We start from the raw sequence: 27,309 nt of genomic DNA on the forward strand, positions 1-27,309 counted from the left end.
GATTACAAGATTTTAAACAACGAAAGAGGCAGCAGTAATTCATCCTACTGTATGAATGATTCTATTTGAAGGTTGATACCCTGAGCTGCTGTTTTCCCACAGATAAGAAAAAGGTCTTCTGATCTACATGCCTGTCAAACAGAAGGTAAGAGCCAGGGTCTGAGGGGGGGTCTGACATCGCTAATCTGGCATCTCTCTCTCTCTGTCTATCCCTCTCTCTCACTCAGGCACACACAGAATATTTAGGAACTTCTTAACACAAACCTACAAAGGTCTGCCTTACAATTGTCCTTTATGCAAGCAAACACACGCACACTCACTATGTGACACTAAAAGCACACAGGAGAGAATCCCTGAATGAAAGTTAAACAATTCAGGGAACAATAAAAAAAGACAGATTATGTCTGCAGGTGGAGTGTTTATATTAGCCACTGTTTAACAATACGTTGTGGCTGCATTTTTGATCAATCAGATAAATACACACTGTTAAAAGAAATATGCATGTTTGATAATAACGCTATCACAGTGTTATTGCTTAATATGGTAACATGCGTGGCCACAATGGTAAAAATAAATAAATATATTAAAAAATCCTGCTTTATAGGATGGGCAATATTAACTTTTCCTCAAGGTCTCAAAATGTTTTCACTGACTCTTAGTAGGACATAAAAAGACAACATATTGGGCCATCTGAAATGTAGAACTGACAATGGCTCTGGATTAAAGTCGGAAGACCAATAAAAGGTATTGCAACTCTTCCTGAAGGAGACGTTAATGTTTGGACCAAACTTAATGGCCAAACAGCTGCTGAGACATTTCACTGAAACTACATGTCTTTATGATGGAGATAAAAAAGGCCCATATAAGTAGGATGAATCTTTTTTGGAGTCATTTTATTCAAGTCTAAAGCGAAAAAAAAAAAAAAAAAAAAGGAAAGGGCAATATACAAAAAGATGTTGCTAGTATGGATACTAAAACCAAATACAATTGAACAACTGAAGTACTCTGTAGTGCCCTGAAGTCATTTTCCAAACATTTGCAACACTTGCTTGCATGCTTCTGCATCGCACTAAAAGCATCAGTCAATAATACACAGATTTGTTTTTCAAAAGCACTTTGATTTTACATCTGAAATAAAATCATTCATTCAATGTTTAGTATTTCTCCAGCACATGATACCTGCATTAATTAATCAGAATCCTATTCACCTATGGCCCTAACTAATCTTTTTCAGTAGTGTAGTCTTTTATTTTCACTTCAGGTCTTATCCCATTTCAGCCGCTACAAAAGGTACGCTGAAGTGCACAGTTCATCCTAGTTCAACTCAAAATTGGAGAAGAGCAAAAGCAAATACAATTGAAGCTGCAAGCAGCGATGAACGGGCCCTCGTGCGTGCAGTTTTCACCAATAAAGGTCAAGGACTCAAAACCGAGTCCTATGACACCACCCACGACTCTTTATGTCAAACCATTCAAAAGTTACGGCAGAAAGTAGGGACTATCAAATATGGACCAATCAGATGAAGGGGGGGCGCGCTTTTTGGCGTCTATCGTCGCCACAGTAACGCTTTTGACTGAGAAAAGTAATGTGCATCGTCGCAGGATGGAGATGCACATTTTGATGTATAACACACCTGGGTGCTACTGGGTGTTACGGTTCGGGCGAAGAAACGGCCGAAGAAATGGCATAAATTGCGTCAAAATTACACGATTAATTCAAAATGGCCGACTTCCTGGTCGGTTTCGGCCATGGCGCCAAGAGACTTTTCATTAAGTTGTGACATGATACAGGTGTGTACCGATTTTCGTGCCTGTACGTCATAGGGCCTTGGCACTGTCAGTGCTCGGGCCCTATAAACTAATAACATGGGCGTTCAGGTAATAAACAAGCCTGCTGCTACAAAAAAAACCCTACAAATCAAATACAAAGTTTCTGTGAAACCATCTTAATGGGGATATTTTTTTGAAAAACACAGAACGGTGACAAGGTGCAGCCTCATCGCCTAAGCAGAAAGCTAAGGATGAAAATGATCCCCGTTCTGAAATATACGTAAAGTACACCTTCCATGAGCTCCCTGTTCTCCACATGCCTGGGAAGTTAAGAGCCATCAAGCAATTTGATTGAATATGACTTTATGAACATACTGAGGCTTTTTATGGGGTCACTTGCAGGACAAGAGAGCAATGTGAATACGACAGTCAGCATCTATAAATAAGTGCAGCTCAGGGCCAAGTAGGAGTGGATGCCACTCAGGTCCACGGAGGACACTTAAGAATCTCTGCCAGTTAAAATATACAGCTAAGTGAGACAGGTGGTCATGAATAATGCCGCACAATCCAGCGCATTTCTTGTTGACCTGCATCTTCAAGCTGTGTATCCACCTGAAGACATGTCTGTAACACTACAGAAAGGTGTTGTTTTTTTCTGTTTATCTCATTTCAAGGAGAATGTGATAAACACTGTCAGGAACAGATACTTGCAGATACTTGTCTCTTTTAACCCTACTATGATGGATGTATCATTTTTGAGACAAGATTTGTGACACCTATGCACCACCCCCATAAACAAAAAAGTTAAATTAAAAAAATGCATTGTATATTTTTAAAAAAGAAGGTAGAATTACGCTGTGCATTCATAGTGATTCAAAGAAATGTATCTAAAAACTGTCAAAGACAAAATCGGGGGTGTTTTTAATTTCAAAACATAAGCACTTCAAAAAATATTGTTTTATATAACAAGAAATATAATAAAAAATATAGTATTTCATCTCAGGTATTAAACGAGTTATGATGCACTGGTCTGCTTGTTGTTGCTTCGAGAATATAAAGAAGGACTTGCAAAAGAGCGCTGTCGACCCTGTAAATGCTGTTTGAATTAAAATGCCAGTAAAGATATTCATCATTACATCTGCGAAAATCTTATTACTGCCCTGAAATGTAATGGCACAACTGCATAACTGCAAGACCAACAAGAGTTCTCAGAGAAAGTGTGCCCAGCAAAGACCTAGTCAGCTTCATTCAATTTATTTATATAGCACCAATACAACAATTGATATCTCAAGGAAAAAATATGACCCATTTGTTATCAAACTAATTCCATTTCAATCAATTCATCCATTAGTTTTCCAAACCTCCTTTATCCTTTTGATGAGGGAGGGGGTTGGCGCCTCTGCTCTCATCAGACAAGAGATGGGGTCCATTGTGGAAAGGTTGCCAGTCCTTCGCAGGACTCCAATTCACTCCAATCAATTATGATTGTATTCATATCATGTCATCTCTAAAACAGCGGCCAAGCTAAGGAAACCAACAGACTGTCAACATTCAGACACCCATCCTCAGCAAACAGGGCACATGGCAACAGGGGAGAGGAAAATCACAATTTTAATCAAAAGACAACCAGATAATCGATTACCGTATTTTGTGGACCATTAAACGCACCGCATTATAAGGCGGAATATCAATGAACGGGTCTGTTTTCATACATAAGGTCCACTGGGTTATAAGGCGCATGATAAAACATAGAAAGCGAAACAAAACAGTCTGGTAAGTCAAACTTTATTCAACTCATTCAGTAACAGGGAATATTGTTTGTTTGTAACTAATACAGAAAAATACCCTCACATTTTAAATCAGTTGTCTTCCGCAAATAAAAAGTGGAGGAGGTAATCGTCATACTACGTACTGTTCTCTGATTGGTTCATCGTTGCCAGCGATAGCGGACACCTGAAGTCAGTGTGAGGTTGGAAAAACATTTAATTATAACTGAATTATGATATAGATTTGAAAATTGGGTTTACTCTAAAAACCTAACGTTGGATTGACGTCTAATTATAGTAAGGTAACATTGACCAAATGTTGGATGATGGTTGCTTGCCAGCGCTACATAATTATGCTACCCGTATCCAATCAAGGACCGACTTTAATACAACGTCCCCGTTTCAGCGGAATGGTCCGACAACCAATCAAGTGGAGTGGCTTCGTTGCTACCAAAGTCGCCCTGAAACATTTTGACATATTTGACATGTTTGAGCGCAGTGTACAAAATAAAATTGGTTCGAGGTCAGTAAGCACAACAAAATTCATACATAAGCCGCACCTGTTTATACGGTGCACTGACGATTTTTGAGTTTAATGATTTTAAATTCCGCCTTATAGTGTGCTTGTTCTTGGTATACAGTTTTATGTCATCCATGTAGAGAAAGTGGTTGATGATTGCTCCACTTTGAAGGTATCCATGTCCATTCTCTATGATGATCTTGCTGAGAGGATGTAGGCTGAGGCAAAGCATCTCCTTAGTATATACAGCTCTTGATGGTAACTTGCGCAACTGGCTTTAAGTTGGCCTGTGGAGTAGTCCTCCACTGTGCCATTGAGTTATTGATGAAGGTTCTCAGTGTCCTGTTGATGCTGTACAGCTCCAAGTATCCCAGTATGAATGTGTGTGGAACTAAGTCATTCATTTTCCAAAAGTTCATCCAGAGAGATTGGTTTGTCTTATCATACAGTCTCTAACGACTGTCGTGTTGACCGAGTTGGTGCTTGGCTCCTCTTGTGTTACTTCCTACTCCCTTGTCAAGCCATGTGCCAACTTATATTAGTCGGTGTGTTACCTGACAAGACAACATGGATCCCATCAATCAGCCACTGGTTCATTTCTGGTGCTATGTGCTCATGGAGTGCAGTTGGTTTCTTCAGTCAGCAGGTGTGTATCATACAGTATGTTTTGGATGTCTGCCAATGGTTCTTGGCTTAAAATACACAACACAGCAAGCTGTCACATCTTACTTGTATCTCTGTTTAGTATTTATGTCACCCAGCCATTTATGTTAAGAGTATTTCATATCCTATACATTCAATAGTGTTACTCCTTTGTACTTTTTTTCTTCACACAGTGTCTTTTTTCCTTCGATATTGAAATGTGTTTTAAATTTAGTAACTTATAACTGCTGTAACACTGGAATTTCCCAGTTTGGGATTATTAAAGTTAATCTGTTTGTCTGCACATCCATCTATGTTCATGATTTATTCACTCCAGCTCTCACAGCTGTCATTGAGTTAGAGTTCCCATGGAAAAGCATTATAGGACTGCTGTATATTGCTTGTCTAGAAGGTGCTATCGCCTAACTAAACCCATTTGATTTATGTAGCATACAGTGATTTATTCATCTTCATTTGCATGATGGCTGGCAAACAATACTGTGGAAAACGTCTACCGTCACCTGACACGAAATGCTGATTCACCTTCACTTGGGTTATATATATTGATATCTTTTTATTGATTTGTTTTTACAATGTTAGAGAGAGATTAGATTTAATTTGGGCAAATGGTTTTTGATATCCTAAACAATTTGTCATATGGGAGGCACAGGTAGGACCCAAACACAAGGTAGGAAAAGCAAAAAAAAGTCTTCATTCTTTTTCTTTTTAAATTTTTGTGGCTCTACTGGCCTTCATTCATAGGATGTAGACATTAGAAGGGTCAGATCACAGGTCGGGACTCAAGTCTGGACCTCATGCACAAGGACTGAAGCCTCTGTAAAGTAGTGCCTAATCATCTGATTGAGCTTAATAACAAAAAGTGTTTAACATCCTTTCTCAATCAGGATACCACTCAAGAAAACGCCAAGTACTGCATACCCAAAGTGACTTGTTTTTGAGAGTGAAAAAAAAAAAAAAAAAAAGAAAAAAACTGACATAAACATCCTTCAGCTATGTATTAGGGTGCAAACACTGATTTTTCACAGGTTTGTTCACTGACCTGGAGAGATACACTGGCTTAGCCTGTTGATTGACACATTGGGTTTCTGCGGGAGCTGTTTTCCTCCTGTCTCCTGACTGCTAAATGAAATAAAATGCAGGGCAGGTGTTCAGAGTGCTCGTCTGAGGATATCAGAATTCACTGACACCATGAAGAAACAGCCAGGAGGACTGGCCATGCACAGAAATTTACCTTGAGAATTTCCCGTCAATGCCAAAAACAAGAGCATGAAAAACGGTTCAAAATCTTAGAAAAATCAAGAGGGAGGTTGATGAAACTTGACAGAACTCAGCGCACATGGAACACTGCAACTGGTCGTGTCTGCATAGAAAAGGGAAGCATTTTGAAGGAAAGTGACGGGCTAATTCCTTTAGTTAACTCCCTATTTTTATATTTATTGTTAAAATGTTGAAGAGGAAACAGCAAAAGACAACATATTTAACTCAAGAGAAATGTATCAGTTATTATATCATATATAGGAGAAATCCTTTCCTGTTGCATTTTTTTCTTTTTACACATTTTACACCACGATTGTTTGATTTGTTAGTAGATTATAAATAAACTTAAAAGTTTACACACAATTATTAGTTGAGTTGTTTTTGTTTCTTTGTTTAAAAGGTCCTATTCATTTTGGTGAGAATCTTTATTAAGGCTTATTTTAGTACTAGTACTTTTGGTAATTTTCTGAATTGTATGACCTATTAAACTGATGTCTTTTTTGAAAAAAGTGGCGGACTGTCCATTTCAAACCTAAGCCTTCAGTAGTCAGTAGTCTGAATCCCCCCCCCCCTCAATAACTATTTTATGGTTATAAAAACCATGTTATGCTGAAATATCATCAGCCATTCCATCGCAGAGAGATCCTGTGGTCACAATAAATGCCTTTACTGAATAAACAAACCAGGGGTGAACAGGTCTCTTCTACTGCAGCTACATATATAAAGTAAAAGAAACATGAACAATAACCTCATAAACTTCCAATATTATTTAGGAAAATAGCAACATTTTACTCACCATAAAAGGTTGAGGAGGGTAACAAACATCAGTTTTTCATGGTCTTGACATCTGGTCTGTGTTTGGCAAATAATATTTTCCAGAATCCTGCCATGGAGTTGGCGGTAGTGCGCACGAGGATCTTGTGCTTGACCTCTTCGTGCCCTCGTACAGTTCCTCATATCGGCTTCTCGCTCACTCAACAGTGTCAGGACTCCTTTACCCTTAGCCAAAAAAAACTACATATCCCGTTTTTTGTCCTGTAGTATTAAAAAGAGCATGTCTGAATGCTCAAAAATGCCATTAAATATGTGAAGCAAAAAACAAAACCCCAAATCATCCATACGTGCTTTAAATCCATCAGCACATAGTCCTCATCATACTCATCATGATGCTCCAGAGTGTGATGAAACAGTTCCTTTAGCATTTCTCTTCCCAAAGACTGTGTTGACCTCTCTGGATTTGTACTGCCGCCGTGTTGGTGCCCATGTGCATAGCAGTGTATGGATAAATCCAAAGGTGGTCTTTCGTTAACTTCAGCCTGGACCCCATTTAATCCAGAAGAAATGACGGCCGCGCCATCAAAAAAAACATGCCACCACTTTACCAGACATTCATTTTCCAACTAAAATCTGATGATAAAACCTGCAATGCCAAAACATCAACACTGAAAATGGTGTTTGCTTTGGAAGACATCGGGTTTAAACACGTCGTTAGCTGCTTGGATCCACGGTTCATGCTGCCGAGTCGGTAATATTTCACTGATGAATGACCGCTGGAGCTTTACCAAACTGTATACAGTCACATCCACAAACGTATGCAGGACGACAGTCGTGTCAGTCGGCTTCACGAGTGACATTTGGAGCTCTAGTGTGAAGAGTTGTGCTTCACTCACAAGAGTTTCTTCACACTCGGCGAATGCTATTGCTTAAGCTTTCATAATTCATTTTTATTTTAAGATTTAATTCCTTCTTCCACAGGAAAACTAAGGTTTATAGTTTACAACTTGTATCAACTCTAAGAGAGTGAAATGTCTACTGTTGTCTGTGTTGGTGCACATGTTGTACATAATCATTGCCACAGGAAAGCTTAAGCTGGTAAACTACAAATACTCTTTGTAAACTGAGTCTAAGTCGTCTCTAAAAGTCTCTAGAGTGTGAAATATTGCTCATTGCCTCAGCCTGCAATAAAACAGTGTTCAATTCATGATACTTTCTCATCTCCTAATTTTGATGCCTAATAATACAGTACAATATCAGTGTTGTGTACACGAGACAACTTGAATCATTAATGGATTTCACGCTGTAATCGGTGATCGGCAATATTGGGATCGGCAGATACTGCTTTTGGTGATCGGCCCCCAAAATCCTGATCGGTGCATAGCTACGTTAAATGCAGTGAAAAATGCTCCTCCTTTGAGCACACTGGCTCAATACTGTCCCAAAATTCTAAAATTTCTGTCCTATTTAATAAAATAGCAAAAATGTGAGTGATTTTTAATGTGCCTCAAGGAATGTAAGTCTGACCAAACTGGCAAAAATGTAGTACTTTTAAGGCACTATTGAATACATATTTTTCACTTTTTAAAGAGAAATTCATAGAAACCTGGCAAATTCTTTGACACAGGATCATTTTCTTAAATGTATCTTTGTCAACAAAAAAGTGCGGTCATCTCTGAGTGTGGCCTTTTCAGAGACTATTGTAAAACAAATGGAAAAAAGCAAAAGCTTCGAACAAGTCAGGACAACATGTACTGTATGAAAGTTGCAGGACCACTTTGATACATCATCACAGGGATCAGTAATTTCACATAACCCTCCTATACATCCAAGAAAATCCTACAGGATTTAAAAGGCAGAAAATACAACTTTATTATTAAACCAATAAAAAGCAGTGGACTGACAGAGCTGATTTTGATATTTCACAGCTTGTCCTGTCAACGTATGCCATTCTGCCTATTGCTCCAGTCACAGCATACTTTGAGAAGAAGCATATCAGTTATTGGGCATGTTCCCCCTTTTCTCAATATAGTACTTGATACTAGAAATAAAATGTCATAATAATTTCGTAATTAAAATTCCACAAAGAAAAGATGAGAAATCCTCACTTTCATATAGTGTAAAATACCTACCTGGCTGCAGGCATTGGCTCATTGCTGCTGTCTTAGCTTTGGTCATATTACCCAGATTATTTCCCCTCTAGATCTGTCAAGCATACTTCTGACGGGTTAGCGCTTATCAAAGTGAGAGACCTCCCACACAACACTGTGAAAATACGAGCTGACTGTGATGTGTATCCTCGCACACTCTACTACTGCCTCTGCATTTAGAAAGCTCAGAGAAGCCAGTACTGCAGTAACCTTCTGAGGACAGCCACATCTCGTCAAACCACCCCTCGAGAACCCTGCAGTGGCGCTCTGTCTTGTGCGCGGGTATCTCCCTGTGATGCACAACTGTTTTTCATGCTTTCAGTGCTCAGCTATGCAGAAAATTAACTCCAGCGGCTAAAGCACATCCACACAAGACCTTCTACACACAATCTTTACTTCATTCTACATCTTTCTTTCTCCCTGGCTCTCTCCTGGATGCACAATCAAGATGACATCTCCTGTGAATCCTCAAACATCCATCTCCAGCTTCTCAACAGCCACTGTTTTGATCTCTATTATTTGCTGGTTTGTCTGTATTTATTCACATGTGCTTTCTCAACAAGGTCTGCTCACTAAATGCTATCGATTTGTGTCATCAGTCCACGAGCCTCTGCTTCATTTCTTATCAGCTAGTCTAAATTCTTTATTATTTGCTGCACCATTGTTTGCAGGACATTTGAAGATAACTGAACGAAGTTAAATAAAGTCCTTTAGGCGCAAAATTTCAAATCTTTTTGGAGACTTTTTTTTCATGCCATGTACCCCTTTCTTTTCCAGTCGTTCAATATGAAAACACGTTTTTGTTGTTAATTTGTAGGGGATTGGACTGAAGTCAGGCTCTGATTAATTCTGCACTTAATGAGCAACAGACATTAATCATGTGAACAATATTCATAACTAACAAGAAGGCGGGAACGAGTTAAACTAGGCAGGATGTCGGTTTTGGCACTTGATCGTGATCCATTTAACTGCTAAACATGCTTCCTCTAAAGGATAAATGCAGGTCTTCATTTACAGAGATCACACACACATGTCCATGTGTGAACTCCTACAAATACATACTTACTGGGTACTCTATTCTGGTGTCAGATATCTATGTGAGCACTTTCCCACCTCCTGAACGCTTACCCCAGGCTGGTCTAAAACGATGTGGGAGGACAGGAAATGATGAAACAGATGGGTGCTGGCACAAGCCGAAAACACAGAGTCAGACGGTAATGGGCCTGAAGAGAAACAGAAAGGAACGGCCCCATCTGGGCACGATATCCCACCGCCAGCCTGCAGCTGAACTGATTCAGAAAAAGACAATGAAATCCTCTGCAGCATAAACACACTTCAGCTATCAAAAGTTCTGGCTTTTACTTGTCTGAACTTTGCAGTCTGAAAGTTTTTAACCTTTTATGACCAAATTGAAAACCATAAATGTGAGTTGTAATTCATAATAAAAAAGACAGGTTTCCTTAGTTTAATAACTGGCAGTGCAGAAGTGCAGCGCCTTGTTTATTTAATTCAAATGTTTAAAAAAAACATTGTTTTCCCATAAATGTTTACTCATTTTGAATTTCATACATGTAACAGGCTTAAAAAACAGTTACTCAGAGGCAAAAGGAGACTGGAAAAGGTTTGTAATGTTAAAATAAGAACTGTTGGAACATAATTTAACTAATTAGGTTAACAGCAACAGACCTCTGAGAGACTTTCAGAGCTAAATGCGGTGAGGAGTTCACATCTCTGTGAAACACTGCCTCGAAAAATGTTCAAATGTTCAAAGATTAACATTATCACCATAAAATGGCAGAATTCAACTATCAAATTATAGATATGTACTATCTTTACAAATCAAAAATATATTTGTATGCTACTAGGGATGTCCCGATCAGGTTTTTTTGCCCCCGAGTCCGAGTCCGAGTCCTTTGATTTTGAGGACTTGCCGATACCGAGTCCCGATCCGATACTTTTATAAAACAATAAAAAATGAAGAAGAGAAAAGAAAATTATGCAGGATGACCCTTTTCAGGGCTCTCAAGTCTCACGCATTGAGCGTGAGACACACGCATTTCAACCAGTTCACACGCTCACACGCCACACCTGACATTTCTCACGCTGAGAAGTGATAAAGCCGAGCGCACAGAAATTAATACTGAACGGGCGAGACTTCTCCGCTGAGTTTACAGCGGTCCCGCGTCAGCGACCTACCAGCCAATCAGAAAATAGTATGTCTTGTTGCTGGGCAGTTTTTTTTCCCCGCTGCGTGCTCGTTCCGATGGATGCGCGTGCACGCACAGGTTGCAGACGAGTTGGAAAAGCAAAGCAAGGTAAATGGTAGGTAACTACTTCATTTATTATCATTCACTAGGTTAGTAATTGGCAAACTGTAAGTCTTCACTTATTGGGTCTCCTAATGTTGGATTTATTAATTAAGCGGCGGTTTTGTAGTCTGGCCTTCACTGATGCTTTGTTTATTGACCAAAAAAAGAATAGCGTGGGAAGTTAGTGCACCTGTTTTGTATGGAAACCTAATGATGCAAATCATATTAAAATGAGTCACACTACCAAATAAACCACAATTTATGTGTGTTCTATTTGAAATAAATCCAAAAGTTGAGTTCATAAAGTAACTTTCTTTGCATTCATTTGATTCCCAATCAACATACACTGGTAAGAGTTGCTTTACATTGTTACAGTAATATGGTCTTAAAAACTGTTGTGAAATGCAAAATAATAGAATTTTATACATGCAAATATGTGATTAATTACTGAAATTCAGCCATTAATCACGATTAAAGAAAAATTAATTGCTTGACAGCCCTAGAAAAAAGTAATCATGTATTCTTCCAATCCTCATATGTGTTTGTCTACCCAAATAGCCCACAATTGTGTATAACGTTATTTGAGTTTGGAGAGCAGCTCTCCCCTATTCTAAGCCAGTGCTTTCTCCACAAACCATAACGAAACAGAGCTACATGTCTGTGGGATAGAAATTTATGAGGGTTATGCAGATTAGCAGTTGTGGTTGTTCTTGGTTGCTAATGAACTCTGTTAAGGAAACGTATAGAAAACAACTATTATTGTGAACTTACCTGTTCCTAAGGGTAAAGTCTCTTATTTACTCTATCTCTCTGGTAGGAGAAAAGCTGAACATTGGCTTCATTACTGGAGCTACGCTCAACAGGCTCCTTGATGCGGGAGACATTACCCCACAGCAAGTGGAGAGGTTCCAGCAGGCTGCGCTGTGGAGTATGCCATGAATAAGCTGCCCCTGAGAGAGACCCTGCTCAAACATCCAGCAGAGGACAGAGTGTGGAGTGGAAGATGCTCTGTACTTTGTCGAAAAGTAAGGTTTCACATTTTGAATAGATTGTGAAGTTTGATGATCACATCTGAAAAACAAACCTTGTTTATTCTTCTACTGTAGCTTTATCAATTCAGTACACATTGTGTTCTTTAGGTTTCCTGAACTGCTTCCATTCCACGGACCCCAAGAGCACGATCAGCTCAGTGAGGAGTTCCTGGACTATCAACTGATGGACATCCCTATGCCCCAAGACCCAGCCACTTTTGACACTGAGGCTTTCTGGGGGAATATGTCATCACTGAAGAACAGGGTAAGAAATATTCTGCACCATCTGACATACACATTTACTTTATCAACTTTATAAATGCAAATATTTAAGAGTGTAATTAGGCCTCCTTGGTACATTTTTTCAAAGGTGACTGGTTTGAGCAGATTTGGACGGCTGTCTGAGATTGCCAAACTGGTGTTAGTGCTTCCACACTCCAATGCAGATGCGGAGAGAGTGTTCTCCATGGTGGGACTGAACAAAACCAAAACAAGGAACAGTTTGGCCCTGGATGGAACGCTCTCATCCATCATGACTGTGAAAAATGTCTTACTTATTATCCATTTGTTGTTGGGTTTTTTCTTAAATGTATTTAATAAAACAATTTATTTTATTTACCTGGATTTGTCTTATTGGATTAACCCATTCTTTTCGTTTCTATTTATACTGGTCAATTATAAACAGTATGTAAACTTGAACTGGTTTTTAAGTAGCAAAAATAATTGGGAGTCTGGATTAGGCCGAGGAGCCGCTGCGGCCAAAACGCAGAATTTCAAGTCGCTCCAGCCCTAATAGATGTAATCTCACTCCAAACTTTTCATGAAACTTGAGAGCCCTGCCCTTTTATTATATTTTAACATGTGTACTGTAAACTGAGCACATAGGAGGTAGGCAGCTTGAACATTCTTAAGTCAGTATAAAAAGAAATTCTTTTCTTTTCTTTCTTTTTTTTTTTTAGCATAGGGCTGCTTCAGCTTCAAAACAAACAGGCGTGCTCTGCGCGCATGCGGTGTATGGCTGCCGCTCCGAGCCCACTACTCCACGTGTGCGTTGATTTATGGTCCCGCGTCACACCAACGCAGAGCCTTCCGCGACGCGGAACCATAATGTCGGCGCCGCAGCTCCGCTTCAGTCCTGGGGCCTCATCTATAAAGCTTGCTTGCGCAGAAAAAGCGCCTGAAAGTTGCGGAAGCCGCCATCTACGCAAAGCCTCGGATCTAAAAAGAAAAAACTAACCGATGGCTGCCGGTCCAAGCCCACTACTCCACGCCGAAGAGGAAAAAAGAAAGTGTTCTGATTAAAATAAGGAAAGTTGGACTGCCGTATATAACAATTGCGTTCATAAGGATAAAGTTTTTAAAAAAAATAAAAATTAAAGAAATTGTCTCTTCTCCCCGTGTGTGTCTGCCTGTCATGCACGGGTACTTGGGCGCATGTTGTTTACTTTTAAGCCGGAATTATGGTTCTGCGTCACACCAACGCAGAGCCTACGCCGTAGGGTCTGGCGTAGGGTGCGCGTCGCCGCGAACCCTACGCTGTAGACTCTGCGTCGGTGCGACGCGGAACCATAAATCAACGCACACGTGGATGTCGGCGCCAGTGAGTATTTTCACGGACATTTTGACCGGAGAGATTATAAAATACCGGACTTCGGCATATTTTACCGGACAAAGTCCGGCAATTACCGGACAACAGAAACCCTGATATATATATATCTGATTCCTGATCGGCTCATAACGTCCGAGTCCGGATCGAGTCTGCAATCACGTGATCGGCCCCGATTTCCGATCACGTGATCGGATCGGGACAACTCTATAGACAAGTTTACCGGCCGTTTCCGCTCTACTTCCTAAACTCCTCCCCTGTAAGCGGTTCACTTCCGTTTTGGCGTTTTTCCATTGAAAACAGTGGCAACATTGCTCTGACAAAGAGGGACAAAATGGATATTTCGAAGAAAAAAGGTGGTTCGGGAACGACATGTTCGGTAGTTGGATGTAGTAACAATAGGAACAAGTTGAACGAGTGGTTGGATAGGCAGTGCTACATCCACAAACCAGCTACAAAGAGGGAGTGTACATGTGCTCCATTGTTTTCATTTTTTCGGAAGCCTGAATCCGACTTGGAATCAAGGACCTGGCTAAAGGCATTGAATCTGAAGAAACCACCCCGCAACATTTTTGTATGTTCGCATCACTTTGTGGAAAAAAAACCAACAAAGGATAATCCTTTCCCTGAGCTGTGGTTGGGTTATAATCGCTCTCCCCAGCCAAAGAGGCGTGAACTCCCGCCGCGGACCGCTGCCTCGCCCCGGAGAAAGAAACGCAGACTTGAATCTGAGGGTAAGTTCAGCAACTTTAGCTATGAAGCTGACAATACTGTTTATTATGAAGAATTTGTCATACACTAACATTGGTAAGGCAGTTGATGGTTTCGAGATGGGACAAACAATGCCCACCGTAGCTACATTAATTGTGTGTGTGTGTGTGTGTGTGTGTGTGCGCCTGCCTGCGTGTGTTAAGGCCTGATTTATGGTTCCGCGTTAAATCGACGCAGAGCCTGCGCCTTACGCCGTAGGCTGCGTCGATTTAACGCGGACTAATAAATCAGGCTTTAGTCTACATCATAAATACAAGGCAATGTAGCAGCCTGTTGTGATGATTGTGTGTCCACCTACATATTTGATAGAGTGTGTGTGTGCCTGTGTGTGTTAATCTACACACATTTATAGTTAAAATGTCTCATTTTTAGTCAAATAAAATCTACTTATCACTTAAAACAAGAGTCATTACCGGAAAAAACAACAATTTTCACCTGTTTCAAGTAGATTTTCACTAAAAATAAGTAGAAAAAATCTGCCAGTGGAACAAGACTTTTTTTTGCTCGTAATGAGAAGATAAATCTTGTCACTGGCTGATTTTTCTACTTATTTCAAGTGAAAATTACTTGAAACAGGTGAAAATTGTCAAATAACAAGTTATTTTTCTGGTAATGACTCTTGTTTTAAGTGTAATGAGTTTTTTTGACTAAAAATGAGACATTTTAACTATAAATAAGACATATTCCTGGTGAGATTTTGAGTTTTTGCAGTGAAATGTGAGTGCAATGTACAACACAAATAGTACATTTTTTACCACTGTGATGTTTGTAGTGAGAGGACTCCATTCCTGCATTAATTTTGCTCCAACCATGTTTCCTCTTCCCTTTTTTAGGTGCTCCTGAAACCTGTCAGCCCGCCTGTGAGGCCGAGCCTGCTACACCGCAAGTTTGCGATGCTCAGACCCAATGGGAGGATCAGTCACGTGATGACCACACGTACTGTTCAACGACACCGACTGTTAAAGTGGACAAGGCCACCCAGTGCAAGGCAGAGCTTTCCTCTGTGACTAGCACCACGGTCATTGATGATGCAAGCTGTGGGCTGTACACAGGACTGCGTATGGTTCAATTTTTCGCCGTGGTGAAAGTGTTGTTGCCTTACAATAAGCCATCAATTTCCCTTCCTGTTGTTGACCAAATCCTGATGACCTTGATGAAGCTTAAACTAAACCTAATATTAGGAGATATAGCTTACCGCTTCAATGTGTCCAGAGCCATGGCAAGCATTGTGATTAGTCACTGGATTGACGTGATGGCTGGACAGTTCAAAGACATGATCTCCTGGCTTCCAAGAGACACCATTCGTGCCACCATGCCCCCGTCGTTTCAGAGGAACTACCCTCGAACCACCTGCATCATTGACTGTGCCGAAACTGCCATGCAGAGAGCCACAAACCACGACTCAAGGAGTGACACTTTCAGCCAGTACAAATCACGCAACACTGTGAAATATCTTATTGCTGTGGCCCCTAATGGGCTAATAATGTTTATATCTGACGCCTATGCTGGCAGAAGCAGCGATAAGTTTATCACCATCGACAGTGGGTTTCTGGACTATCTGAGGGCTGGTGATGAGGTCATGGCGGACCGTGGTTTCACCATTCGAGACTTACTCGATGAGAGAAGGGTCAGTTTGAACATCCCTGCATTCACCTACAGGCGCCTTCAGTTGACTAATGAGGAGACGACACGCACCAGGAGAGTAGCCAATGTCCGCATACACGTGGAAAGAGCAATCCAAAGACTGAAGGTCTATAAGATTTTATCCCAGACTGTTCCCATCAGCATGGCACCGAAAATGGACAAAATCTTGATAATCTGTGCTGGCCTAGTTAACCTGAAGGGTCCACTGATCAGAATGCCTCCTGAGGATTAGAGTCTTGCCTTGTGTCCCTGTCTACCAACACGTTGGTACTTAAATAAAAGATAAACAACAAATACTGTGTGCTTTGTATTTTTTATTACATATGAATATTTTTATAGTGATGTAATTGTGTGGGCTGCTTTTGTATTTTAGTTAGTTAATATTTATTTCGGTCAATCACAAACATAAAAATCAACAAATAAGATAACACACTTTTTTCCCTGGTCAACATTGTAATTATTTTGACCGAAAAGGTCTGGGCTTGAAGCATAAAGCTTATCTTGCCCACCTTTTAACAGAGTAGAAAAAAAAAAAGAACAAATTTTTGTAAATATTTGTAAATATTTTGTAAATATTATCCGTTTATTTGGTGTTTACTACTTTTTTCTCTTGTACAAAATCTTTTTCTACTTTTTATATTGCTCTTTTTTATTAACTATGGTTATTTCTATTTTACATTTTTTGTATAAAGCGTGTGTGTGTGTTTTGGCTGCTGCACGACTGAATTTCTCCTCTGGGAGATCAATAAAGTCTACTATTCTAAATGAAGTATCATGAGGCTACACAAAATGATAATAGTAATAATAGCTTAAATAACTAGTAATAGTAATAATGGTAGCTCAGAAAACAAATTGAAAAGATGCTAAGGAAACTGACAAAACCTTGAAGCATAAAGCTTATCTTGCCCACCTTTTAACAGAGTAGAAAAAAAAAAGAACACATTTTTGGAAATATTTGTAAATATTTTGTAAATATTATCCGTTTATTTGGTGTTCACGACTTTTTTCTCTCTTGTACAAAATCTTTTTCTACTTTTTATATTGCTCTTTTTTATTAACTATGGTTATTTCTATTTTACATTTTTTGTATAAAGCGTGTGTGTGTGTTTTGGCTGCTGCACGACTGAATTTCTCCTCTGGGAGATCAATAAAGTCTACTATTCTAAATGAAGTATCATGAGGCTACACAAAATGATAATAGTAATAATAGCTTAAATAACTAGTAATAGTAATAATGGTAGCTCAGAAAACAAATTGAAAAGATGCTAAGGAAACTGACAAAACCAATTTAGGTTGTAACCTCATCACATGCATGTGTTTTACGATGAGGTAAGGGAACTGTCAATTGAAGTTGTGCACATAAATCCCATGTATACAGTTGTGCATAAAAATGTAAATATTTCAGTCCAATCATATGATTTGACTTTAATGTTTACTTTTTTATTGACGCACACATTTTATTTATGTGCACAATTGACAGTTACCTTACCCCATATTTTACTTTATAATACCCGTTAGGATTAAAAATGTGAATTATCTTGTTCAAGCCATTTGTTTAGTTTCCTCAAAAAAATTAATTCATCCATTATAAATTCACAGTATGAGCTTACAATGAATGATGAACTGTGTTAAAAGAAATTGTAGCACTCTAAGGAAGACAAGGGTTAGGGTTCATGATTGTAGTTCAGTGCAATAATGACATTAAATTAAATTAAGTTTCAAACTTTATTTTCACAGTACAGTAGAACATCTGTTGGCTCCTAAATACGGCTGTTCATTTTTGTTTTAACATTCTTAGATATTTGCTGCAGAACTGCAACCTTCCCTCAACAAACTCATCCACAATTTTTGGGAGCATATGTGAGAAATAGAAGTTCCGCAGCCTTGTGATATGCCCCTGGACAAAGTCTTGGTTGTAGGGTACATCAATTTCCAGGTGCTCAGTTTTGTTCCATATAACCAACTTGGAGTGCTGAAGCCCTGTGCAGTGCATCCCAAGTTGCACCTGCATGTAGTAGCCTTTCGGACCATTGCAGGCAATATGGTACGCTACCCCATCTCCATTTGCCACAGTTCTGATCTCACTGTTCTTTGTTGCCAGAAATTCTGTGAGTGACTTGTTTCCTGTCACAGGTGATTTGATCTCCAAAAGAATTTCTTTGTTCATCACTCCATCGGGAGATGCTGCAAGCCACGGTTCCTTCTCACACACCACTAAGCCTTTTGTTGCAATGCTGTTGCCCAGAGTTTCTAAAAAATTCCTTGCAACTTCCTCCCCCTCCGCTCCTTGACGGGTTGCAGCATTGCCACGGAAAGATGGGTGTATGTGTTCTGACAAAAACTTGTCAGGCGCTGTGGTTGAACGAATGGGCACCTTTCTAGCCGTGCTGGCTGTGATGCGTACTCTCCGTGCATCATGCCAGACCTGTTCTTTGCTCTGTGCTTTTGTGAGCTTCTCGATCTCTTCAAGCTGAGCCGTGGACATGTGAATGTACTGATCATAGAAGCTTCTGCATTTAACACAAGCAAGTGGTGTGTGGTGATTATCATGTTGTAGGAGATGGATGTGTTGAGATGATGTCGGTTTGGTGATGGTGGAGGTATCTGCATTAATGCAGAGCTTCAGGAGGCTATTTCCAGGGCACATGAAAAGTTCTGCCATAGGCGAGGAAAGCATGTTTTTCCTCCACTCTTCATGAGTCCTAAAGACTTTCACCTCCCGTGCCGGTTCTGGAGCAGTAGAAGCTGCCTGTAAAGTTTGTGGCAGCCGATAAACATCCTTCCTGCGGTGACGTTTGAAGCGCACATCCTTCATCTTCCTCTGACCAGAATTTCTTTTGCATCCAGCATTCCACTGGTTCTGTCCATCAGTGCAGGCAAGCCCGGTTTTCCCCTGTCCCACAGCATTTTGTACCTAGAGAAAAAAAAAATGCAGATATTATAATGGGTTCACTGTGTTATGGGGTTAGGGAAAACTAGCAATTGAATTTATGCACATAAATCAAATGTGTGCATATTATTCTACAGTTAAATAAAAATGTAAAGATTTGTTTAAGTGAAATCATACATATAATATGTAGTGTTTATTTTCTCTGTGTGCATCTCAGATTATGCATTTTGCCATAATTTCAAGTGGAACGATACTAGCAAAACAAGAATATTTAAAGTGTATTTTAAATGCTTTATTGCAGCAATATTGCTGCAGAACAAAGAAAATGCTACATTTAGTCTGGGCTACCTCATCCATCAGACAATCTAGCAACAGATGTTTCTTACCCCTGAAAATAAAACATAGAAATTCAAACTAATTTTATCTATACAGCTCAAAACCATCACTAAACAAACCACTGTTGTCTAACTTGCTGGCGTGGTTGTGCTCGTTACTTTGTTAACGGTGCAGCAGAAAGCAGCATCTTTCTTGTTTATGGTCTCCGTGTTAAATCGACGCAGAACCTACGCGAGGCTCTGCGTTGGTGTAACGTGGAACCATAAACCGGCGCAGGCCTACGCGAGGCTCTGCGTTGGTGTAACGCGGACCTTAAATCGACGCAGAACCTACGCGAGGCTCTGCTTCGGTGTAACGCGGGAGCCATAAATCAGCCTTAAAGGCTGATTTAAGCCTTTAAGGCTGATTTATGGTCTTAAATGTGTGTATGTCTTAAACCGATCCACTGATTTTAGGGCGCACGCCTTTTGTTTCGTCTTTTCAACTGAGCATGCAAACACAAACACGTGCATGCTTATGCACCCTCGTAGAACCGGGCCTGGTTCGGATACCAAAAATAAAGACAAATAATCTTCTTACCTTCCATAGGATCGCAGCTGCATGGGAACACGATCTCCCTGGCCCAGCAACACAGGAACATCCAGCCGTTTTCACATCTCCAGCTTCAGTTACCAGCACCCAAGCATTATGCCACGCCATGTTTAAAGACTGGCTAGGCTCGACATTTGCTTTTAAAAAAACAAAACGATCATGTTTGTAGGACATGACACACCCGATTTTGCTGCAGTGCAGATATTGGTAAGCGTGAGAAGCTTTAAGATTGTCCATTGCTTTCCCATCAATTGCCACGGAGTCCATGAAGTAGGTGAGGATCTGCTCCAGGTTTATGCTGGGCCATGTTGCCATGTTATCTTCCCAGTTCTGCACTGAATCCGGGTGGGGGAGAGTAACGCCATCTCCAGTCAAAGTTGTAGAACAGTGCTCCCATGGCAAAGACATAGTTGTCGAGAGAAAAAACACACGAACAGCAAGTATTTCGTTTAAGTTTGTGTCCACGCCGTGTCCACGCCGCTGTGTTTATACAGGTAAAAGGCTGCGGAAACCCCTTCCGCCGGAAATGACCCGCATCTATGCAGACGAATGGCAGCGCCCGTGTTTTGGCGCGTAAACTTGTCTATATGCTACTGATGAAGCCAAAAAACAACATATAGCCAAGACTTAATTTTCAAAATGCAAAATTCCAATGACAAAAACAGCACCATCCTTCCAACAATTAAAAAAAAAATCTGAGATATTTTGAAATTAAAGTGTGACAGTAAAAGCTGAAATCCTACAAAAAGAGAGAAACGATGAATCAACACAGGAGAACTTGGTCTCCGTAATTCCTTCATACCAACAGAGTTTAGCTAAAAGAACAGATGCAACACAGAAGTAAACAAGTTATTTTCAATGTATTCAGTTAGATAACGGACAAAAAATATTTGCAAATCACTGCATTTACTTTGTACTGATTATTTCCACACAGTCCTACTGTTTTAATGTCAAACTTCCCTTATTTCTCTGTTGTTTTTGCCTCATATCTCAATTAAAAACAGATCACTCAGCTAAACATTTCTATGACAAAATGACATCAAAGACCAATTACACACCTCGATAATGACATAAATGAGACAAAAAGGAAGCCTGTTTGCAAGACACACACAAATGTTATGTTTGCTGTCAGCTTGTTATAGGTGTTTTTCTTTAAAAAAGCTCTCCACTGTTTACATGCAGTTTAGCGGTAAGTGCTCTTGCCTTGTGCTTCCTTTTCTGCTGCATTGTTGCATTGACTTGATCCACGGTCACATACATCCATGTGCACAAGGCAAATAAAGCTTATTGGGGGGAAAAATACCTTTTAACATGTCCTGCTGCTTGAATACTGCATCATTTGTGTAATGTGAGGCCTAACCATGTATTTTAATTTTAATTGTTAGACCTAATTATGTATCTTTAACACTATAACCTATAATACTACAACTGACAGTAAAGTAGAAAAGTCTGGTCAGGTCTGTTGTGCGAAAGACTGCAGATGATTTTTAGAATTTTGAAACTAATACAAATACGTTTAACACTTACGAGCAAATAAGCTATTGCAGGGAGATTTAGTAGCCATTTATATAGTAAATGACAAAAGACTAACCCAAATAAAACCTTTATACAGCGTTGCTTGCCAACAAATTGTTGACGCTCTAGTATATTAAAAGGTTTCAATCCTGGGAGGAAATTTGATAAAGCAACACATAATTAAAAGATCTGTCGAGGCATATAATCTCTGATTCTTTGCCAATGTCTTTATCTCCTAAAGCTTGGACGTGTGTGTGTGTGTGTGTGCGTGCGTGCGTGCGTGCGTGCGTGCGTGCGTGCGTGCGTGCGTGCGTGCGTGCGTGCGTGCGTGCGTGCGTGCGTGCGTGCGTGCGTGCGTGCGTGCGTGCGTGACCCTGGGTAATAAATACTGTTGGGAATGGTATTTGAAATTTGACGTACCAATACCTAGAAACACTTTTATGTTTTTTAAACACTGCTTATCTCCAGTCCTTTCTGTGATGAACAAGATAATGTGAACATCACTCAGACTATTACTGTTTGATGATAATAAGTCTGATTGTTGCTGATAAGAAGGATTATTCATTCCCTTCCAGATCAGTGAATCAGTGATGAAGCAGAGCACAAGGAAAACTAATGAGACTTGGGTCAGAAACCAGGATTTCCACTGTGTCCAGATATTTCATCATATCTGAGCTTTCATCAGTCACTAAGAATTGATAATGGCATATTTGAAGAATTATTTTATTATCTTATCAAACCTTAATTTTTGACATCATAAGCGCTGCTTTTTAAAGGTTATTTTACCACAGTAGTGTTCAGAAACTTAGCAGTACCTTAATAGTAACAGCTCACATTCAGTTTTAAGAAGATATACTGTATACTTTTTTTATTCTGTAACTTTTGATTCTGTAAATTATTAAACAATGGTTGAGCTGTTTGTGAGCCTTTGTCATAACAGATATTACATTTTGTTGTAATGAAAAAAAGCTTGTATGAATAAAAAAAATTAAAATAAATAATATTTAAAAATGGACTATTTCATATTATGCTTTTACTTTGTCATAATACTCAATAACGAGTAACAAAACTCAAGGCAATATATATAGCTTACATACAAAATACCTCCTTTCTGATCCTGTAAAAATGATATGGAAACTATAAAAGTATAAATAACATTTTTTAAATGTAGAAGCAAAAATAATGTCTTGGGACTGACAATTGACATTTGTAGCCTTTGGAAATGAGTTCAAGTGACCTAACAGGATATGTGTGTGAGTCATCACAGGACGATGAGTCAAAGCCAACAAGCACCACACATCAACCGTCTCAGCTAATCTGCTAATTACTGTATAAATAACATCCTCTCCAACGGGGCTGAAGGTAAAACACACCAGGCTGAGAGGAAACCTGAAAACCGTGTGAAAACCTAACAATATTCGTAAGGACATCAGAACAGTTTCAATGTTTAAGCCCCGGCTTTGTTGAAAATCAGGTCTTAACTCACTAACCTTTTTTCTATGTCTGTCTAAGAGACATATAAACAAAATAAAAAGCTAGCACTATGTCTCCACTTTCTCGCATTAAAAAAAGACCCTTTCAAACATGTAAAACATAGCAGTTTCATAACAAATGCTCAAAATCTGCAACATTAATACATTTCTGGGCTCCAAAATTATTACAGTTACACACCCTTCCAGGATCTGGACATGTATGTTTTGCATTCCCTGAAATTTTCATAAATAGTCAAATAAATAAATATATTTTTCAGGGTCAAAATTGCAACATGCCTACATTTCCCCTTTGAAAATAGTAGTTCTATTGTTCCACCGGCATGAAAAAAATCAGGGAATGAGTCAGACAGCAAAAGAAGGCCAGAAACTTTCAAAATAAAATAGGGAAATGCCAATCAAAACAAATAAACAATAAATAAATAAATATAAAGTAACTTACACCCATAAATGGTGTAGTTTTTTTATAAAAAGACTGATTGATGTTTACGGTATTGATATTGTAAAAGTATTATGAAAAATGTCAAAAGCATCAAAACAACAAAAAGCATAGAGTAAACTGTGTGTTGTTGAAGTAATTTGAATGTGAATGTTTGCCAGTGTAGGCAAAAGTTTCAGTTCAGATCATCGGTGCACCAACGCTACATGTGGAAAAAAGTAATTCAGACTGATTGGGTAGGAGAAATGTTTTTGCTATATTGTTTTAAACTCTAATAACAGGCTAGCAATTCGTCAAATGCTCTCACATCAAAACAAGACAAAACGAACACTGTGGAAGTGACAGGGCTCTAAAAACACTTCAGTGACCCAAGCAACATCACTGGACCGTTGGATTGTCTGTCAACCCTTGCACAGTTGTGTAATTTGGAGGTGTGGCTTTGGAGGCTGGTCTGAAGTATGGCAGTTGTAATTTTTCAGGCATCAGAATGGCTTGTCCTAAAAAAAGAGGAAAATTCCCGACGCGGACGGGTGAGGGCGCGCTGCGCCCGAACCCTCTAGGGGCGTCCGGGGGCATGCTCCCCCGGAAAATTTTGAAAAATAGACTCAAAATGGTGCATTCTGGTGGTCTCAAAGCTCCATAATCACTTCTTTTATCAATGCAAGAATACACACAAAAAATCAGAATTTTTGCAAAGAATGATGCATTTTGATAACAACACGCATTCATCATCATGGGTAATTCTTCATGCATGAATAAATCTTGAAATCAAGATAATTATATCTTAAACTTCTACAATGGCCAGAATCCCCCTTTCACACCTAAATTAAATGACAAAACGACAAAAGACAAGCAGCTCCTTGTCTTTCAGAACTGTGGTGTGGAACTCCGAACAGATCTGCTCAAAGTTCAGTGATGAGGAGCTCCACTGAACTATTTGTTATAATTTTGATTATTTAATTCTTTATTGATTTCATAAAATATTCAAATTTTTTGAGATTTTTTATTTGGGGTTTTCATAAGCTGTGGGCCATAATCACCAAAATTATAACAAATAAAGGCTTGAAATATCTCACTTTGCATGTAGTGGGAAATAATATATTTGTTTCACCTTTAGTTGAATTTACTGAAACGAATTAAGTTTAGCAATATATTCTAATTTTCCGACCTTCACCTGTATATTATGACCAATAAATAAGAGCATAATAAATGTCCCGTATCGTACCATAACAAGCTCAGGGGATGATTCAGGTATGAGGAACTGTGCAACAGATGCCTGGCTCCTCTGTGACGTTATATTACGTTTATGGAGGTTCCTGCAGCATGCTGTCTGACACACCTCCGGGAGACCTCTGTCTCCTCTTTTAGGACGAAGTGGGGTGTCTGAGCCTCTGGAGACATCTTGACTTGACTTTTTTTTTTGTTTAAAGCCGCGCATGTCGGTGCAGTTAGCAGCAGTGAGAGGTAAAGGCTGATTTATGGTTACGCGTCAGACCAACGCAGAACCTACGCCGTACATTGCGGGTCGCCGCGTACTCTACGCTACGGCGTAGGCTCTGCGTCGATTTAACGCGGAACCATAACTGAGGCTTAACTAGGCAACGGAGCGGGGGGTTCCGTATTGGTTCAATACGGAACGCAACTTTTAATTCCCAATTACGTAACAATTCCGTATTTCAAGGGGCGGGTGGCAAGCCCATACTCATCTCTGCACAGCCTACCTGCAACACAGCAGTGCTGCTGCTTTTTTGTCCCGCTGCAAAAATGTATTTTAAACTGAGCTGCCGACTCCTCTTCATTTCTGCTGCTGCCACGTCCTGGCTGTCTGTCTGTGAAGGCTGATTTATGGTACTGCGTTAAATCGACGCAGAACCTACGCCGTAACCCTACTTTTTTATTTTTTCTTTCCCCCGTTCCGCAGAAACCGCTGACATTTTTTGCTGAGACCAAACGGCGGAATTCCGCGGATCCGCGGAAGAATCTGATGCCTGATTTTTTAACAATGTGTTTTAAACTTCAACGTAACCCTCCAATCACACGTATGTTTAGCAGCACTCCTCAGCGCTGCTGTCCTTTGACTATGAACGGGTTTACATCAAGCATTGCCAAGCTAAATGGTTGGTTCCTGTACCTACAGTGGAAAACTTTGATGTGTTTTCCTTGTGTGTCTGTTTATATCTGATTGAAGTTTGATATATTTCTGACAAACATTTTTATTCATGGCATCTCTTCAAATAGCTGTTCACTGAGTCCACGACAGCTATATTCTTTTTTATAATGTAGCTTGAAATTAGCAACAGATACACCCGCCTGCCTCAAATTGTCTTCAAGTTTGATCACATAATTCTTGGCCCTTAAAATATAAACAAGATAGATGTATATTTATGCAGAAAGATGGGCGTTAACATCTGTTGCAGTGTAACACACTCTCTATTTGTGAGTACATAGAGCAAGTCCATGATCATTTTTCTGCTTTATTTACTGATCCAAATGTTAATCCTTTTAACAGTCATTGAGTCAAAGAAATAAGAAACTTTAGGCAGTCTCCATCAGCTTCATATCCAAATCAGATAGAGCTGTATTTGATTTAACAGGGATCTCAGCCAACACTTACATGTGGGGATATTCTGAGATATAAATGGACTTCACAATGAGGCACCATATTGAATTTATTGCTGGCTCCAAATCAGTTCCAAGTGAATTGCTCTCTTGGGTTCACTTATATGGTTGGCTCAAGTGGGACCCAGATAGGACATATTTTGGATGGATCATAACAATTGTGAGTAATTCAGACCCACAGAAAATGTTGAAACCATGGACAGTTCCATGTGGGTTCCCATTTTTCAAGTATGTATATCGTGTGATGTATGATGTTTAAAGCAATAGGACACTTTTCATGAGGGATCTTTACCTTTTCGATACTGTCCAGGTACTAATACCACTAAACTGCTCTACAGATGCACTTAAAAAACTAAATTAAGGGCTGCTCAGTGGCACAGTGGGTTAAGCAACATACATGTATACTGAGGCTACAGTCATCCTGCAGTGGTTGCAGGTTCAAATCCCAGCTTGTGCACCTTTGCTGCATGTCATCCGCATTCTCTCTCTACCCCCTTCCTGTCTGCAACTTGAATAAAGGGCCGTTAGAGCCCAAAATAATCTTGAAAAAACTAAATTAAAATAATAACCACTTTTATTTTAATTACTTTTTTTTTCTTGCCTAACACACCATAAAAGTGAAACAGAAATGTAATTTTTATTTAGTGGTTGTGACAGTCCTACATTAAGTCAGGGCACCAACACATTTATGACTGGAGTAAGGTGTTAACAGTGAGACACAACACGGTAACCTGTACATCAGACATAATAAGACACAATTAATCAGATACTCTGACTTCCTCTGCATACTGATGTTGGACTTAAATGAATGTTGTGCATCAATTAACTCTCCAGGAAACTGTTATTCAGCTGCAATGAAGTCTGTCACGCCTTTTGATTCAGTGTCCTGAAGTTCTGCTTTGGGTGTTGTGAATATTTATGAATTTATTGCTTCGATGTGTGTCTACATGAAAGATAATTAGAATAACCTATTAAGCTCCTCCTTCCTAATTCGATAAGTGAGTGAAGGTGCAAAGTTATAATGTTCAGAGGACGTTTTGAAATTACCCACTGACAATGTCGAGATGTGTCCTGCCTTTCCACAGTTTGATGTGACACAGCAACCACTCTGCTGATGACCTGACCGTTACCGGTGACTGACAGATCTATTTTTATATCATCCTCAGTCA

General features: G+C 39.5%; 2 protein-coding genes across 4 annotated transcripts in view; one reads left to right on the forward strand and one right to left on the reverse strand.

The window, feature by feature from the left end:
• The window catches only part of whrna (whirlin a), a 210,592-nt gene that overhangs the window by 133,724 nt on the left and 49,559 nt on the right, over window positions 1-27,309 (reverse strand). The gene's annotated exons all lie outside the window — the stretch shown is intronic.
• Window positions 14,149-16,511, forward strand: LOC133454757 (uncharacterized). The gene is made up of 2 exons (XM_061733480.1): window positions 14,149-14,579; window positions 15,450-16,511. The coding sequence occupies exons 1-2, from the start codon at window positions 14,180-14,182 to the stop codon at window positions 16,490-16,492; spliced, it is 1,443 nt and encodes a 480-aa protein (XP_061589464.1). The 5' UTR covers window positions 14,149-14,179; the 3' UTR covers window positions 16,493-16,511.

Source organism: Cololabis saira, chromosome 11 (assembly GCF_033807715.1).
Source record: "Cololabis saira isolate AMF1-May2022 chromosome 11, fColSai1.1, whole genome shotgun sequence".
NCBI classification, from domain to species: Eukaryota; Metazoa; Chordata; class Actinopteri; order Beloniformes; family Belonidae; genus Cololabis; species Cololabis saira.

Excerpts from the sequence above, each read along its gene's own strand:
- LOC133454757 (XM_061733480.1), top strand. The coding sequence starts at position 14,180 with ATGGATATTTCGAAGAAAAAAGGTGGTTCGGGAACGACATGTTCGGTA. Across the intron at positions 14,580-15,449 it reads ACGCAGACTTGAATCTGAGG|GTGCTCCTGAAACCTGTCAG; the intron begins GTAAGTTCAGCA and ends TCCCTTTTTTAG.